This window comes from Phodopus roborovskii, unplaced genomic scaffold, assembly GCF_943737965.1.
Source record: "Phodopus roborovskii unplaced genomic scaffold, PHOROB, whole genome shotgun sequence".
Lineage (NCBI taxonomy): Eukaryota > Metazoa > Chordata > Mammalia > Rodentia > Cricetidae > Phodopus > Phodopus roborovskii.
Genome location: NW_026126482.1, coordinates 23,758,048 through 23,774,166, shown reverse-complemented (window position 1 = coordinate 23,774,166; position 16,119 = coordinate 23,758,048). Strand labels below are relative to the sequence as shown.

Below are 16,119 nucleotides of genomic sequence, written 5' to 3'. Positions count from 1 at the left end.
TAAATTATTTTATGCTAGGTACCTTGACTATTTCAGTAACCATATACCTTTCATCATAATTATAATTTTTTTAGTATAATTTTTTTAGGGTTTTTATCATTGGACTATGTACATTGAGTTGAGGTCCTTACCCTTTTGGAGTTGACATTTCAAATACTAATAGATAAGACTGAAAAACTTATTCTTACTATATGTATAGTACAGAATTGCTAGGTCACCAGCAAAATTTGAATTTTAGGCCAGCAAGTAATTTTGGTAGTGTTAGGGACATATGAAAGCATTACTTGTTGATTTGAATGACCATTCAGATTTAACGGGACATCTTGTCATTTCGCTTACAAACTATAGAAACTCAAGGTAGTTAGGAAGTTTATAACAGTATTGTAAAGGACGGAGGTAATGGAGAGTGGGTGTGAGCTGCGTTCTGTGTAGAAACACTGTAAGTAGGACTGATAGTGCAGCTGTGCCTTTTGAGGTGGTCTGGACCTTGTGATTTCCCACAGCTCCTCCCACTTTCTCCTCTAAATGAATGAGAGCTCTAGGTTCAGTGGGCGTGGCACATTTTCTATTGATGGCCCATCTCCCAGCAAACTGATAGTCTTCCTGGAAACTGAAGCATCCATACATTTCTTTCTGATTTGTGCTGGTGTCTGTAGATACCAGAGGCACATTCCCACTTGAGAGGCCATTCCTTATGATTGCCTGGGTTTTGATTGCCAGAGTGCCATCATTTTTGGTTTAGGAGCATCTGAACCTGTTCAATCCCCAGCCAGGACCCACATGGTAGATGAAAAGAACCAACTCAGAAAAGTTGTTCTTTGACCTCTGCATATGTGCGCGCACACACACACACACAGAGAGAGAGAGAGAGAGAGAGAGAATAAATTTTTTTAAATAATAAATTCCAGCCAACAGCATTGAGCAAAACCCAATTTCAGCTGTAGTTAAGCTGACAGCCTACATCATGAGAGAAAGAGAGATGCCTCCTTCCATCCTATCTTCTACTCTGTGGGATTATCCTAGCATCTATACTTTATCTCACCGCATTTCTCCAATTTACCCACGCCCTACAATGGAGCAATGAGGCCAAATGCTAAATGTTCAAATAGGGGGCCAGCCAGCACAAACATGACTTTAGCTCTTTACCCTGTTTAGGTTCCAGGAACTGCATCTGAGGAAGAAGCTGTCATCTTTCATGTCCTCTTGTGTAGTTTCTCCATGCTCAGTTTCCTCCCTCCTCCATCCAACTCTCTACAAGCCTGTGGCTCACCATTCCTTCTCTGAATGCATTGTACCTCATGAGACAACAATGCACTGTTCCTGCCAGTTCCCCTCTTGAGCATCTCGTCCTGTGACTTTAGACCACAGCAGGACAGAGTGCCAGCAAACAACCAGTCCCTTTTAGCTTCTGCCCTCTCTCTTCCTCCTTCCCTTTGCTCTGGTTCCTTGTCCCACAGTGACGGGTCAGGATGGTGCAATCTCTGAGAATCCCCTCCAGCTGTAACATCTGGGATTCCCTAACTCACTTTCTCATGGGTGCTTTGAGCTCCTTTGCCAGGTCTGGGCTCCTCCCCCTCACCTCCTACCCATTGCTGATGGGTAACAATCACTGGAGTTTGAGTTAGGGAGATGTTCTCACCATGTAGAAAGCAACTGGCACCAGTTGTACTTGGATGCCTTTTACTGAGGTCTATTTTAATGTATGTTAGTGTGTGTGTGTTTGTATGTATAACTGCACATATGTGTGCAGGTAGGTACCTGTGGAGGCTAGAAGAGGCTATTGGATCCCCTGGAGTTGAAGTTACAGGTGCTTGTGAGCCATTAGATATAGGCGCTGAGAACTGATTCAGGTCTTCAAGAACACTAAACTCACTCCAGCCCAGTTTTTACCACTTTTACTTAATTGGTAGCTTTGACTGCAAAGGAAGAAGAAAAGAGAAGAAAGATGTCTTGGCCCTCAGGGAAGAGCATGTGGAAAGTTCTGGAAGGCTTGAGCTTCTACAGTCTTGTCATCCGAAGAACTCCATCTGAGTTCTAACCTTGATTCTCTTCAGGGAACATTTTTATCCCATCCGCTGTCCATTTAGGTCTTGACAAACAAGGTCCCGTTGTCCTCAGCAAACTCTTGTTCCTTCTGCTGCCTGGCTTTGTTCCCAGTGCCCTTCAGATAATGCCTCTTCCTTTTCTGACTGCTCTGCATGAATGAATATTGGCTGACTGGCTTTAATGTTCACATTGGGGTGGGGGACATACAAGCCCTGGGTACAAAAGTAATTCCTTATGTTTACAGCTGTTCTCTCTCTCTCTCTCTCTCTCACACACACACACACACACACACACACACACACACACACACACACACACACACACACACGTAATATAGGAGGACAGTTACCAATGGTTATTTTAGTCATGCGATATGGGTCAAGTCCTCCGGTGATTTTTCAGATCTACTATAAAATACTGAAGAGCCTCACCATTTTTGCTTCTCTGCAAGGCATGCTGTTTTGTTTTTTGCGGCAAACATGTGAGCTTTAAATGATTATATTACTTGTCAGTTTGAGGCCCTTCCTGTGGTCTAAAGCTTGGGTGCCACTGAACTGTCATGCATTAACAGGACTCTTCATCGGGGAATAAAGCCTGGCTGTCCAAACCACCTGTAAAGGAAAAACACATGAAAACTAAAAAGTAAATCACAAAAGAGATTAGCACCTACCATTTCCTTTGAAATCAAGAATGTCAGCATAGTGGAGCTGGAGAGAGGGCTGGGTGGTTAGGAGCAGAGTTCAGATCCCGAGCATGTAATACGCGGGGCATCTTACAAACTCTTGTAACCCCATCTCCAAGAGATGACATGCTCTGTTTGGTTCTCCCACACGTGCAGTGTACATGCACAGGCACATATAAAAACATGAACAAGTTCTAGTACGATAGCTTCTGACTTTTCCTTTTTAAGGTCCCCTCCCACCTTTGGTGCTGGTACTTGAACCAGTGCTTCATTGTGCTGCATGGCTCATGCCCGGCCACTAACCCTGCCCCCTCGTTTCTCATTCTCCTCAGTTCTCTTCCTCCCCATCTGGCCAAACCTGAGGAAGCTGCCATTTTGCTTTTTGACAGTAGCAAAGGAAATTTTAAAATACATCTTAAAATGTATTTTAAATGTTTTTATTTTTTTATTTATGTTTTTATATTGTTTATTCATAATTATATTTTAACATACTGTGTTCAATCATTAATGAAAAGCAAAACAGTCACCTGAAAAATACATAGCAAAAATGTCTCTACAATTAGCAGTTAGTCACGTCATGGTTCTTTTTTTTTTTTTTTTTTTTTTTTTTTTTAAATGAAGGTGCTTTCTGTGCTTTTAGCAGAAAAACTCTTGTAGACCCTTGTCAGGGGACTCACCAAGCAGCTGGTGGGTTCTCAACTATTGTGCATAGGTCCCTTGTTGGTACATTCTAAGTACATGCGACAGGATTTTGATGTGGCCTTCCCAGGGTCTCTAAGAATGGTTGGATTGATGCAAACATTTATGTCCGTGTTGTCACCCCAACGCCATACACCTTTTGTGTGCCTTTCCACTGTGCAGAGTAGACATTGCTGGGTGGGTGGGTAGGGGTCTTTGTTTGGCTGCTTTTGTGGGTGAATGCTGCTGCTGCTTTCTTCAATGCTGCAGTTCAAGCCCAGAGCCTCATAAGCCACAAGCCCTTGAGCTCTATCCCTGACCCATGTGCACTATCCTAAGGAGGTCTGCAAGCTGTGTGCTCTCAGAAGGGAGTAGGTGCCCCTTGCCCGGGTGCATTGCACAGGCACTCTGGGCCTTCCTTCCCCTGGAAGGTAGAAGCCCTTGTGGTTCTTCCCAAGCTCCGGAGGCCTCTGCAGTGCCCATCTTGCACACTGCACTAGTCTAAGCTTTGCAAACATTAAAGCATTAATCTAAAGGGAAGGTTCCTGGTTTGTGTTTCCAGGGGGCTGTGTCACGTGACTTTCCTGTCAGTTATTAAAGGTTGTCTACAGGTTCAAGGTTTCGGGATAGCAGCACTAGGCAGAAACACGTGTTAGTTGATGACACCATGGCCCAGTGGAGTCAGAGACTGGGACCTGGAATCTGGCAACTGGAACAGGGCCAAAGCGGTGGGGACAAAGCAGTGACAGTGAACAATTCAACATTGCCTTCTGTCTCCCGAAGCTCAGTGCTTCCCATTCTTGTTTTCCCACCTCTCCTTTCTCCGCCTTCTCCGCCCTCCCTCCTCTGCTGTCCTTCTCTTGTCACTTCCCCCTCTCCCCTCTTCCTTCCTCTTTCCTTCCCTGCCCTTCTTGTTCCCTCTCTGTTCCTTTTTCTCCCTCTTCCTTCTTTACCATGGCATCTTTTCCCATTCTCCTGCCCTACTTGACCATGCATACTCTCCTCCTGAGCCCTTGCCCTTTCCCCTCCACATCAGTCCACACAACCCCAGGACAAACCACAGGCGAGCTTCCAACACATTTTGAAACAGAATGTTTACAGTGCAAAGGGAACCAAATGAATAAGGGGATAAGCAGGCAAAAGCAGAAACTTCCTCTGGGAGGAAGGACCTCTCCTCCCAGCACGTCACCCTGTTCATTCCTAGCGTTGGCATGGAGTCTGGGCTGAGCTCTGGCCTAGCATCCCCTATGCTTCTGTAGAACAGAGCATGTAAGCTGATGTAGACTTGGCCATGTGCAGGTCTCTACTATCCATACAAAGCAAGAGTAAGAAAACCCAGGAAGCATGGGATGAGCCCTCCTGTCACTTGCCAGTAGGGCCTGGGTGGAGGTCATGGCAGAATTTCCTCTGACGGCTTTGTCAAGAAGAGGGAGAGCTGCCACACTGGATGGAAGACTCACTCTGACTTCTCAGTATGACCCTCAAAGTTGCCAGGGGTTCATGATCTCCCATGGGGAGGCTTGCGCCTCCCTCCCTGTCCCAGCTCACCCTCACCTTCAGTACTGCCTGCCAGGCTGAAAGGGAATGAATGGTTTTACTCTGGTTATGTAGGTGTCACTTACTGTGCTTTAAAAACCTTGTGGTGGTGTCAACACCTCTCACTGCCTTACTTGAAACACGTGTATCTTGCTTTCATTATAAACTTTCTTTTAGCCACTTGAAGACAGTGTCTGCTACATGAAGGCTAGGGGGAAATGATTATTTTAGTTGTTGTTTCTCTGAGTTTTTTTTTTGTTTGTTTGTTTGTTTGCAAGTGTGTTTCTCTTTCTTAAAATGAAAGGGTGGAGGGGTGAACAAATGCCAGCGATCCAAGGAGAGCTGATCAAAAGCAACTTTTCCATTGCAGTAGAAAGCCAGATAAACACATATTTTTTTTTCCTGCTTCAGGTCAGAAACCCTTCCCTTGTCAAAAATGCGATGCCTTCTTTTCTACCAAATCTAACTGTGAACGCCACCAGTTGCGCAAACATGGAGTTACCACCTGCTCCCTGAGAAGAAACGGGCTTATTCCCCCAAAAGAGGGTGATGTTGGATCCCATGATAGCACAGGTAGAGCCTCCAGGTGATGGAGAACCAGAGAGAGGAGGGCGCTCCCCAGAGCTCGGTTAAAGCTGTGTGAGCTGGGGCCACTCACAGTGTAGCCTCTACACAGGGTTCTGTGGAGGACTGGAAGTTCACCTAACCCTAAACTGACTGACACGAGGCCTGCGGAGTTGGGGGAAGAATGTTAGTGCCTTCCTTCCAGATATTGCCATTGTTCTGATCCTGGAAGGTGGGATGTGCGGATGTTTTATATGTTCGGCTTCTGGTGTAAATCCCTGAAGGAAATGCAAAGCTCTGAAGTTTGGGGGACCCAGCTTCTGCAGCCTTCTTGAGCAGCACTTGCCCAGTGGCCTCAATGCTGCAGGAGCTGTGACCCCCATGCTTTTAGTTGGGGGGTTGGGGTGGGGCAAAGCAGGGTGTTTCTTTTTAATAACTCTTTCCCAGTACAAACCTGTCCCTGTTTGAAAAAGCACTCTGCATGTCCTTTCTTTAATCACAACTCTGCTTGACCTGGATCCGGGTATTCTCCTGTGCTGATGTGTGCTTCCTCCCCCCAACCCTACAGAGTAATTAACACTGCCCCGTTCCTTTTATGCCACCTTCACCCCTTCGGCTTCTGTATTTACTTATGCCCTTTATTTAATACACTCTATAATCCAACTGCTGAAGTATGCTATCTCCTACCCATACCCCCAAAACACCCCATACCAGAACCAAGCTGCTGCAGGCTGCCTAGTGAAGCCGGTAGGAGTGAGGGTACTGCCGCTGCAGGCCCAGCTCTGTGGGCGGCGAAAGCTGGCATTTGCCCATTGCTTGAATCAGAGCCACCGATATGTTTATCTAGGGTTTCAGTTGTGTCTTGGGACTTCTCTTCCTCAGACTCCAGTGGGATAGAGTGCTGTGTAAGTGGAAGACACCCCAACCCTCGACTCCCTTGTCCTTACCTCAGTGATGAAACATCACAGTGGATTGCATTCAGGGAGAGCTGACCGCAGTGGGGAAGCCACCTCTACCCTTCCCACACCTTCCCTCAGCCTTGTGCAAGCAATGGAATGCCTTTGGCTCGCTGGATCCCTCTGCCTGGGTCAAACCCTTTAAGGACCAGAATGGTCCAGCTGGTTTGCTGGCTCTTCTCCCCCACCCCTGACTTCCATTTTCACATAGTTCTCCAAGATCTTTGGGTAAAGAAAGGTATCCCGCCATGGTTGAGTCTCTGTGAGCCAAGCCTGATCTGCTTCTCAAGCTCCAGGAAGCCTGAGGCACTGCAGCAGCTGTCTTTGCTGCAGACTGTCCTGTTAATGATTAGCCATCATTGCCAGGGCACCTATTAGACTGGAACGCTTTCTTACAGCCTACTTTACAGAACGCTCCCGTGGCTCTTCCAAAACCAGTTCAGGAGGGAAGGCAGTTGACATGGGGGTTTCTTTGGGGTAGGAACCCATGCCCTCGGAAAAGTCTGTTGCATCCTGCTCATGCTGGAGGATGTTCACATGATCTCTGCTGCTTACACAGAGCTCAGTTAAAATCCATAGTCTGAGCTTAGCATTGGCACCAAGTGTTAGCCTGTGGGTGTATTTACTTTTTAAGTTTACAATTATAGGTTTTCTTTTTCCAAGGCCCAGCTCCAAAAGTTATATAGATTTTCTTAAAGGGACAAAGCCTCTGGGAAAGGAAGTCACTGAAAGTTCTATCCAAGGGATAAGTGTCTGGTTTAATTCTAGACAGCTCATGATGAGAGGGAGAACAAATTTAGGAGGGAGAGAAAGAACAGCAGACATTGGAGTTGAGGGATTTGAGACATTTATAAACCGAGTGGCTTTGATAGCTATCTTCAAATTCAAGGATGACCTTAAACTTCGGGTCCTCCTGCTCCTGTGTCTGGAGTGCTCCCCGGAGTATCTCACTATGCCCGGTTTGTGTAGTGTTTAGAGGCAATGCCAGGTTTTGTAGATCCATCATCATGGGTAGGCAAGCATACTATCACCTGATAGACTTTGTATTAAAGAGACAGGAGATGACAAGGAAGGAAGTTCCTGGTTTTTGAAATTTGGTTTATGTGCGTAGGTTAAATTCTTTTAAATCCCTAAGCACGTTTTTTTTTATGTTGTCATGTGACTTCCAACCATATGAGGTCTTCCATGAAAATGCACCCCAGATTTCCCCCACACCCAATGCTAAAAATACTATGATGGGAGACAATTTTCCCTTAAAGGGCTGTATTAAATACTCAGTTTTAAACTGAAACTCTTCCTTCTGCTAGGCAGATGTGGCCTACTCTGCTTCTTGGTTCTTAGTGATGTATCACATTGGTAGAGCTGGACAGGACCTGTTACAATATAAACTTGAATGTTTTAAAACTATTCCTTAATGGAAAGGCTCTATTACCAACACAAAAGTCCTGTCATTCACGTGCACTGGTACCCAAAAGTGCTCCCCATCCTTGAACATATCAGGCAAAGTGCAGGCAAAACCTTCCATCAGGTTGTGTATGTCAGTTGCATCTGTCACATTAGCTAAGTGACATTTAATTTCTAGGAAGCAAGAGATCTGCTGTCCTTTAGGAGGAGCTGGACACTCACTGACTACTAGGGTTCCTTCTGCTTTCTCCAGCAATTTTCTTAAGTGTTAAGGGCACTAAGTGGGGAACTCATGGGGACTGTGAAGCAGCACATCCTTTTAAGATTGCATCGAAGTGATGAGCTCAGCTGCCTCCATTTGGAAGTGGGGCTTTGAGGATGAGTCCTTTCAAGTAGTCTACTTGCTCACTCACCATATGTGAGGAGGTTAACTCTATTATTCCTGAGAATCATAAAAAAAAAAAAAAAAAGTCACAGGCTACCCTGCTAAAACACTCCCCCTAGTGGAACTTTGGAGTGCAACGAAGCCACTTTTGTTCAAAATAGCGAGTTTTATTGCACATAGGGAGAAGGTATCCACCCTCAAAACTGAATCACAAATGGGATAATTCAGTCTTAGTGCTTGTACTTGCGTTTGGTTTCAGAATTTATTTTTGTTTTTGTAAGTGGGTTGGGGGTGTTTGTTTTTGTTTTTTAAGACAGGTTTCCTCTGTGTATCTCTGACTGTCCTGGAACTCTCTCTGTAGACCAGGCTGTACTCAAACTCAGAGGTCTGCCTGCCCTTTCCCACATGCTGAGATGTGTGGCACCACTGCCCAGTTTATTTTTAGAAGTTTATCATTTTAAATATATTCTCCCTAACGCAAACAGCCTACGTGATGGGGTAGGAGAATTAACCAGAAAATAACCATATTTTTTAACTGGACTAGGGATATGGCTCATTCCCTAGGACTCATTTAAAAAAAAAAAAAAAGAAAGAAAATCAGGTAATGTTGGCTTATGCCTAAAATCCCTGGACTGTGGTAGCAAGAGACACGATGAGAGAGCTTGCTGGGCAGCCAGTCTGGCCATTCAACAAACTTCAGGTTAGTGAAAGGCACTGTTTCAAAAAAAAAAAAAAGATAGAAAGTAATGGAGGAAAACGGAAGACATTGATGGACCTCTGGTTCCCAAACTTGTGCAGGAAAACACATACATGCACACACAGAATTACTCACAAAGCAAGAAAGCAAAGCATTATGTGCTTCTCTTGTACAGTTTAAACCAAATCCATACTATAGATGCTCTCTGTTATCCCAGAAAATGAGCATAGATGTTTCCCTTCGAGTATAGCCTAAGCATCAGTCTATGTCTCTCAGGGTTGCTGTTTCTTGTCACAAACTATCTTCATACTGTGATTTCTTGTCTACTTCTGAAGTCTCTTGAGATAACTCAACAGTAACTTCTACCAAGCCCAGTAAGAATGAAACCAAAGAATTGATGCAGGTGGACATGTCCTCACTTATTTGCAGAAGAACCCAAAGCCCCAGGCAGGTATGACGTTTAAGTCTGAGGCTGCACCTCTCCCCAGCCCCAAGACCCGCCTTGATGGCACATGATGGAGCATATGACACTGAGAAGGAATGATAGGCATGTGGTGGCCTTCTGGCTTATTCCCCACAGCAAGTAAAAGTCTCAGGTTAGGTGCAAGAATCTCTGCAGCCTCAAGCACTGATCAGAGATAATGCCTGTCAGAGGGTGCACCTCTCTTATGTGCTATAAGACAGTGAATTTCCTCTTTGGGCTCAGAGAACCCATAGTAGTGAATGGAACATTAAGTCTGCAGTAAAAGAGCAGTTCTCAGCCAGGTTCCATTTTGCTGTTAGAACCATCAAGTCCTTGTTCAACCCTAGTAGAGAACAGGTAATGTTCCTGATACTGTTACTTTTTTGTTTGTTTTTTGAGGCAGGGTTTCGCTGTGTAGCTTTGGAGCCTGTCCTGGAACTAGCTCTTGTAGACCAAGCTGGTCTCAAACTCAGAGATCTGCCTGCCTCTGCCACCCAAGTGCTGGGATTAAAGGTGTGCACCACCACCGCCCACCTCCTGATACTGTTAAATGTGGTTAATTTTTCATGTGTTTTGTTTCTTTTCTCTCTCTTCTGAGATTCTCTCATACCCAGGTTGGCCTTGAACTCACCTTGGAGCCCAACCTGGCCTCAAACTCTTACCTACCTATTTTAGTCTGCTGAGATTTGCAGGTATGCTCCAATGTGCAGGGCTTTGGTGTCATTAATGTTAGCCACGGTGCCCTCGTTTAAGGCCCTTGAAAGCTAGTGAACTTCCCACATCTGTTTTTGCTGTGGGAGCAAGAAGTCACTGTCGACAAGAGACTTGCCCTCTAGGTCCCTATCATCATGCTCACCCACACTCTCACGGCCCCTTGGAGCCACCTGCCATCCCTCCCCACATGATCTTCTTGACCAGGTTTGTGTTAAAAGATCCTCAGCATGCATTGTTTACAGGTACAGGAGCATCTTCTCTGGCCTCTACCTGGGGATGTGTCTGTGAACCATATACACAGAATCCACACGTGGGGTTGTTTTTCTGTGAACTCCTTGAGTTTGGAAGATGGGGGGGGTGGTGTTCCTGTGTATGTTGCATGTCTGTAAAAGCTCTTTGCACTGGAACAATAACCCTTTACAACTTGGCTTCCTCAACCTCCCTAGTGCTTCGAGTCTCTGGAATGCACGTCTTCTCTGTCTGCACTGCCTGAGTCACTCACACCTTCTTTGGGGTAGGGACAGCTGAGTGAACATGGGTGTCCACTCAGTGGAGGTCAGGAATTCTGAGGCACAAGAACCCATCTGTTCTAACTGTGGGAATGTGGAGGCTGGTTTTGTCCTTCTTGCAACTCCAGGTTCAAAAGTCCTCACTAGGTTTAGTGTCCAGGCTGCCGGGGTGGGTCCAGCCAAGTCCCAGTGAGTGCTTGAAAAGGGCATGCTTGGTGTCACCTCATCTGAACCCCTTCCCTGCTCTGCTTGCTTACACAGACAGCCAGTCAGACACAGACACATTGACCACCCCAGGGGAGGTGCTGGATCTCACAGCACGGGATAAAGAGCAGCCACCATCAGAGGGAGCAGTGGAGCTCAGCCCTGTCACACAGGACCTCACTGTCAAAGAGGCCAACGCCGCCGAGTTAGCCCCCCCTGAGACCGAGGAAGAAAAGAGTGAAGAAGGGAAGGCAGAGGAAGAGTGCAGCATGGAAGAGAACACTGGGGACGCAGATGCGCCGGAGGACGACACCGCCAGCAACCAGAGCCTGGATCTTGACTTTGCCAGCAAACTGATGGACTTCAAGCTGGCAGAGAGTGAGGCAGGCGCTGTGGACAGCCAAGGCACCGCCCAGCAGGACCAGAAGCATACCTGCAATACCTGTGGAAAGAACTTCAAGTTCCTGGGTACCCTAAGCCGCCACCGGAAGGCGCACGGCTGCCGGGAACCCAAGGAGGAGAAGGAGACGCCTTTGCTGGACGATGACAGTGCTGGCAGAGCAATGGAGGGGCCCTCACCTTCCCCCGAGCCTGAGGAGAAGCCTGCCGAATCTCCAGCAATAGACTCAGTGGAGAAACAGAGTGAGGAGACAGAGGGTCCCTCTGATGGGGAAGGTACAACCGAGAAGAGGGGTGACAGTGACAAGAGACCAAAGGCAGACTCCCCGAAAAGCATGGCCAGCAAGGCAGACAAGAGGAAGAAGGTTTGCAGCGTGTGCAACAAGCGCTTTTGGTCCCTGCAGGACCTCACCCGGCACATGAGATCACACACGGGTATGAGAGACCAAACTCAGCCTTCCAATACAGACCAGAGTCACTTAGTGTTGTCATCAAGAGTCTGACTGGAAGTCAGTCCCAGCAACCGTGAAAAAACTGGCTAGGTGGCAGGGTTGTCCTTTGATCTGGGGAAACTGGGGCTCTTCAGGAGCTGTTCCCGTGGCCCAAAGAGTGTGGCACAGGCCCTTGACAGGGCAGGAGAGTGGTCCCTCTGCAGTGGCACTTTTTGGAAAGCACTTTTCCTCAGCCTCCCAGCCCCACTCTTGTCCTCTATAGATAGGGAGGATGGCTGCCCTGTCCACAGGCTTCTAGATCATCCAGTGTAGTTCTCAGCCAAACCCTAAGAAGGACACAGGGATATGTGCCAGGAAAGTCAGGGGCTGCCCTGACCTATGTTGTGAAGACCCCCATGTGTTATCCATTAATAGGTGGGTGGGACTGTACTGTTCCTGACCTTGTAGCAACCAACCTGGTGGCACTGGGACACACTCCTTACTGGCTGCCACATGGGCACATCCTTGTTCCTTGTGGAGCTCGGCCTGCCACCTGCAGGGTTGGAGCTGCAGTGTTCAAATAAGGTCTTGTTATTTTAGCTTTAGCAGAAAGGGAGACCTCGATAGAACCATGAAGCCAAAAGTTAAAAAACAGCCTTCCTCCGCCATCCCTCCAAAGAGAGCACCCTTGTCCGGATCTCACTGCCATGGCCCCCTTTGCATAAGTGGTCTTGGCATAGCCAGCTGAGCCCTACACTCAGGTGTGCATGCTAGTACCTTCTGGCCAGAGATGTTGTCAGATGTGGCAACTTGGTATGTAAACTACCAGTCAGAGCCCAACTGGACCTCCTTGTGCCTTGATTGAGGGGGTTGTTGCTGGCCTTGTAGACCTTAAAATCATTGTATAGAAGACTTAGTTTGAGAGGAACAGGGGAAAGAATGTGACCCTAGACTTGCCAGTTTGGACAAGTAAAATGACTCTCCCTGAGTAGCAAGGTTTATTTAGTTTATTTAGTTCTGAATACTACATCTGTGTAGCGTGGGGAGCTGGGAACCAGTGGCCTTCATTCATGTTAATGGACATCTCCTTTTCTTTTTCCCATTGCTCAGGAGAAAGGCCATACAAGTGTCAGACCTGTGAGCGAACCTTCACCTTAAAGCACAGCCTAGTGCGACACCAGCGGATCCACCAGAAAGCCAGGCACAGCAAACACCATGGAAAAGACAGCGACAAGGACGATCGGGCTGAGGAGGACAGTGAGGATGGGTCCACCCATAGTGCTAACAACCCTGTCTCAGAGAATGAGGCCGACTCAGCTCCTAGCACCAGCAACCATGTGGCCATCACCAGGAGCCGGAAAGAGAACTCGGCCAATTCTGGGAAGGATTGTAGCCGGGAGGAGAAAGCTGAAGCAGAGCAACCAGCTGAGCCCAGCCACAACACCCCCAAGGAGCAGGTGCCTCCAGGTGAAACAGACCCCCAGAGCCCAGCGGCCCTTGTACAGGACTTGCTGGAGCTGTGCACCAAGAGGCCTGCCCCAATCCTGGCAGCCACCGACAGTGCCTCGCAGCTCGTGGGGATGGAATGACAGCTTGCCCTGTCCCCGTCCATCATCGCACAGACACAGCTAGCAGAGCCTCCCGATTATAGATTTCACAAGGTTTTCTCAGTGTCCTTCAGCTGTCTGGAAAGAGGAAAGAGGGCAAGACAGACAGGCAGTGCGGCCAACCAGCTCGTGCCATAGCCTTACCCAGTGCGCATGCACCCTGCCCCAGTGCCTTAACTACTTACGGGTCCTCCCATGTCATTGTGGGTGTGTCCCCGCCCCCAATGGCGTTTTAACAAAGATTTTAATGAATTGTTGGGAGACCTCTTCGTTTAAGCATTAACATTACCTTTTGTATTGGTGTGTTGGAGCTTGTTTTTGTGAACCTGTGATAGTACTGTTTGTTCTGTGAGCTGGAAACAGAAGAAGACAGCCTAGCCCTCGGATCCCCATAGCCAATAACTGGAAGAAAATGATGTGAATTTCCTGTCCATGACCAGAGGGAAGAGGGTAGGAGGCTGATTTCTAAGCTAGACCTTTTTTCTCTGGGTCACCTGGTGGAGGAGCCGTGAGCTGGTCTTTGTTGTTAGTGGATATGGTTGAGACAGAGTTCCAGTGCGGTGTGAGCCAAAGCCAGGAATGATTCTAGCTTCAACCTCACATGTCTCCACTCTCCATGTTAGAAATGGTTACTGTTCAAATTCTGAATTTACAGAGAATGACCTCCTCAACAGCGTAACCAATGGAGGACATGCCTGGATGTCATATATTGATTTTTTTTCCCTTCTCCCCATTTGGTATATTTTATTATTATTAATATTATTATTATTATTATTAGTTCATCAGTTTGCTGGGCTCTGCATTCAGCAGAAACAAATGGGCAATATTTGTCCTGGGAGACCTGTACTGCCGCCTGGTCCCCGCATAATGTGTGCCTGAAGCTTTTGTTGGCACACCAGTGAGATGGCTCTTCTACTGTATTCATACAAGCCTTTCTTCCATGACCAGAGAGGCCAGCAGGGGCCAGGAGTGGTCCTCCAAGCGTGGCTAAGGAGTGGATCAGAGGGGACAAGGATGCACGTGTGTTGGGGAACAGGCATCCGAGATACCAGGCCACACCTGGGGCACCTCAGAGATAGCTTGCAAGGCATCCCTGTCTTCCTGCTGAGCCGGGTCCAAGCCTTTCCCCATTTCCCCAGCTGTGCTACTGTCATTTGAAAAGCAATGAGATACTACTGCTGGTGATGAACTGAACTACGTGTGCAAGGTTTAGACCAGGGAGCTGTATTCCTGCACCTTCCTGCAGTTGTGGGGTTGCTGCTTGGAGAGAGCAGCGCTTTTGATTTCCTAACTGGCCAATCCCCTGGTGCACAAAGGCAGGGTTCCTTTTATCCCTGAGTGTCCTATACAGGCAGTAGATGTCCCTCAGCAGAAAGAAACCGCTCCTACTGTAGCTGACCACTGTTCAGCGCCCTGTCCTTTAGCGGAGACCCGAGGATGCCTGAGCCACACTGCTACTAGAGTTTCTGTGCTTGTCCCTAGCCTGCAGAGCCTTGGGACCTCCCTAGGGGGGTCTTCCTCTGCTTCACCTGTTCCCCTCACTCTGTGGCTTCATATGCTCCTCTGTCCCGGAGACACGCATACCCTTTTGTCCACCGGTTTCTAGTGGCTGATATCCAACCACCCTGACTTTAATGGAAGACAGCTATTCTAGAGATAATGAAAAGTGATATATTTGCATATAAAAGAAAAATGTTGAGGTATATATGATTTTTTTTTTAACTGTACTAGGGATGTATGAACCAGTTTAAAATTGAGATTTTATTTACAGTAGAGAAAGAAATCAGAACCAATGACCCCATGGTCTTCTAAGTTAAAGCCAGCTCCTGCATCCCTTAGTTTTTTATTATTATTACAACTGTTATTTTCATTGTTATTATTGGGGTTTCTTGTGTTTTGTTTTTCTTTGCAACTCTCCACACTAAACTTATGATCTTGTGGGGAGAAGCCATGACTGAACTCTACGCTGCAGTAAGATGTAGCAGGGATTGGCTCCCGGCAGCAGCCATAGCCAGGGCTGCAGCTCGCAATAATCACTATTGATTTAAAGCTTTATTTAGTCTGATCTGTTCCTTCATAGTCAATAAGGTCTTGCCACATTTTATTAGTGAGATTGAGAGATGTATTATTTGTTTGTTGTCCTGCCCGCCTTCCTCCCCACATATTAAACTGTGAAATTTGTGATTTGTTTAAACGCTGGGTGAATCATAGTTTAGTTTGCATGTCCAGCTAATTTGTTTCTATACATTTTGTTTGATTCTCTTTCTCCTCAGGGCTTTTACAAATATATATATATTATATATGTATATATATATATATGGATCGTCTGAAATTTTTGAGGTGCAAATTTTTTCTTGGTTTTTTTTTTTTTTGTTGTTGTTTTTGTTTTTGTTTTTCTCATTAATGGACACAATGCTGAGATTCAATCACTACATAAAATACCTGGCTGTGAAAACAAAACAAAAAGACCCCGTGGGGCTGTTTTCCAAGCAGCTCTGGGGAAGGTCGGTGAGTTGGATGCCGATTTCAAATAGATCATCCTACGTTCGTCTTTTTCCTCTTCTCTCTTTCCTCAAGAAGTTGATCCTGATGATTTCAGCCCATGCATTAAACAGGAAACAATAATAACTGTAGAATTCATATTTTTCTAAAGGGAACTTAAAAACTGCTGCTACATGTCATATACAAAACTGGTTTATGCCACATGAACAGAATCACAAGTTTGGTTTTGGTACTTTTTGTTTCTCTTTGTACTCAGTTGTATAGAACTTCCAAATTCAGAATGAAAATAAAGCTGTTCTGTATCAAACCATCTAAGCAATAAATGTTATATTTAAAAAATGG

The 16,119-nt window shown here is 46.5% G+C and overlaps 1 protein-coding gene across 3 annotated transcripts in view; it reads left to right on the top strand.

Annotated features, from left to right (window-relative positions):
• The window catches only part of Rreb1 (ras responsive element binding protein 1), a 54,622-nt gene extending 38,503 nt beyond the window's left edge, over window positions 1-16,119 (top strand). For 2 of the 3 annotated variants that reach the window (XM_051194432.1, XM_051194434.1), the window contains 3 exons: window positions 5,354-5,515; window positions 10,896-11,672; window positions 12,779-16,119. In XM_051194432.1, coding sequence (XP_051050389.1) covers window positions 5,354-5,515; window positions 10,896-11,672; window positions 12,779-13,257 — 1,418 coding nt within the window. In that variant the 3' untranslated portion in view covers window positions 13,258-16,119. The remainder of the gene's footprint in view (window positions 1-5,353; window positions 5,516-10,895; window positions 11,673-12,778) is intronic. The other variant, XM_051194433.1, reaches the window with a different exon arrangement.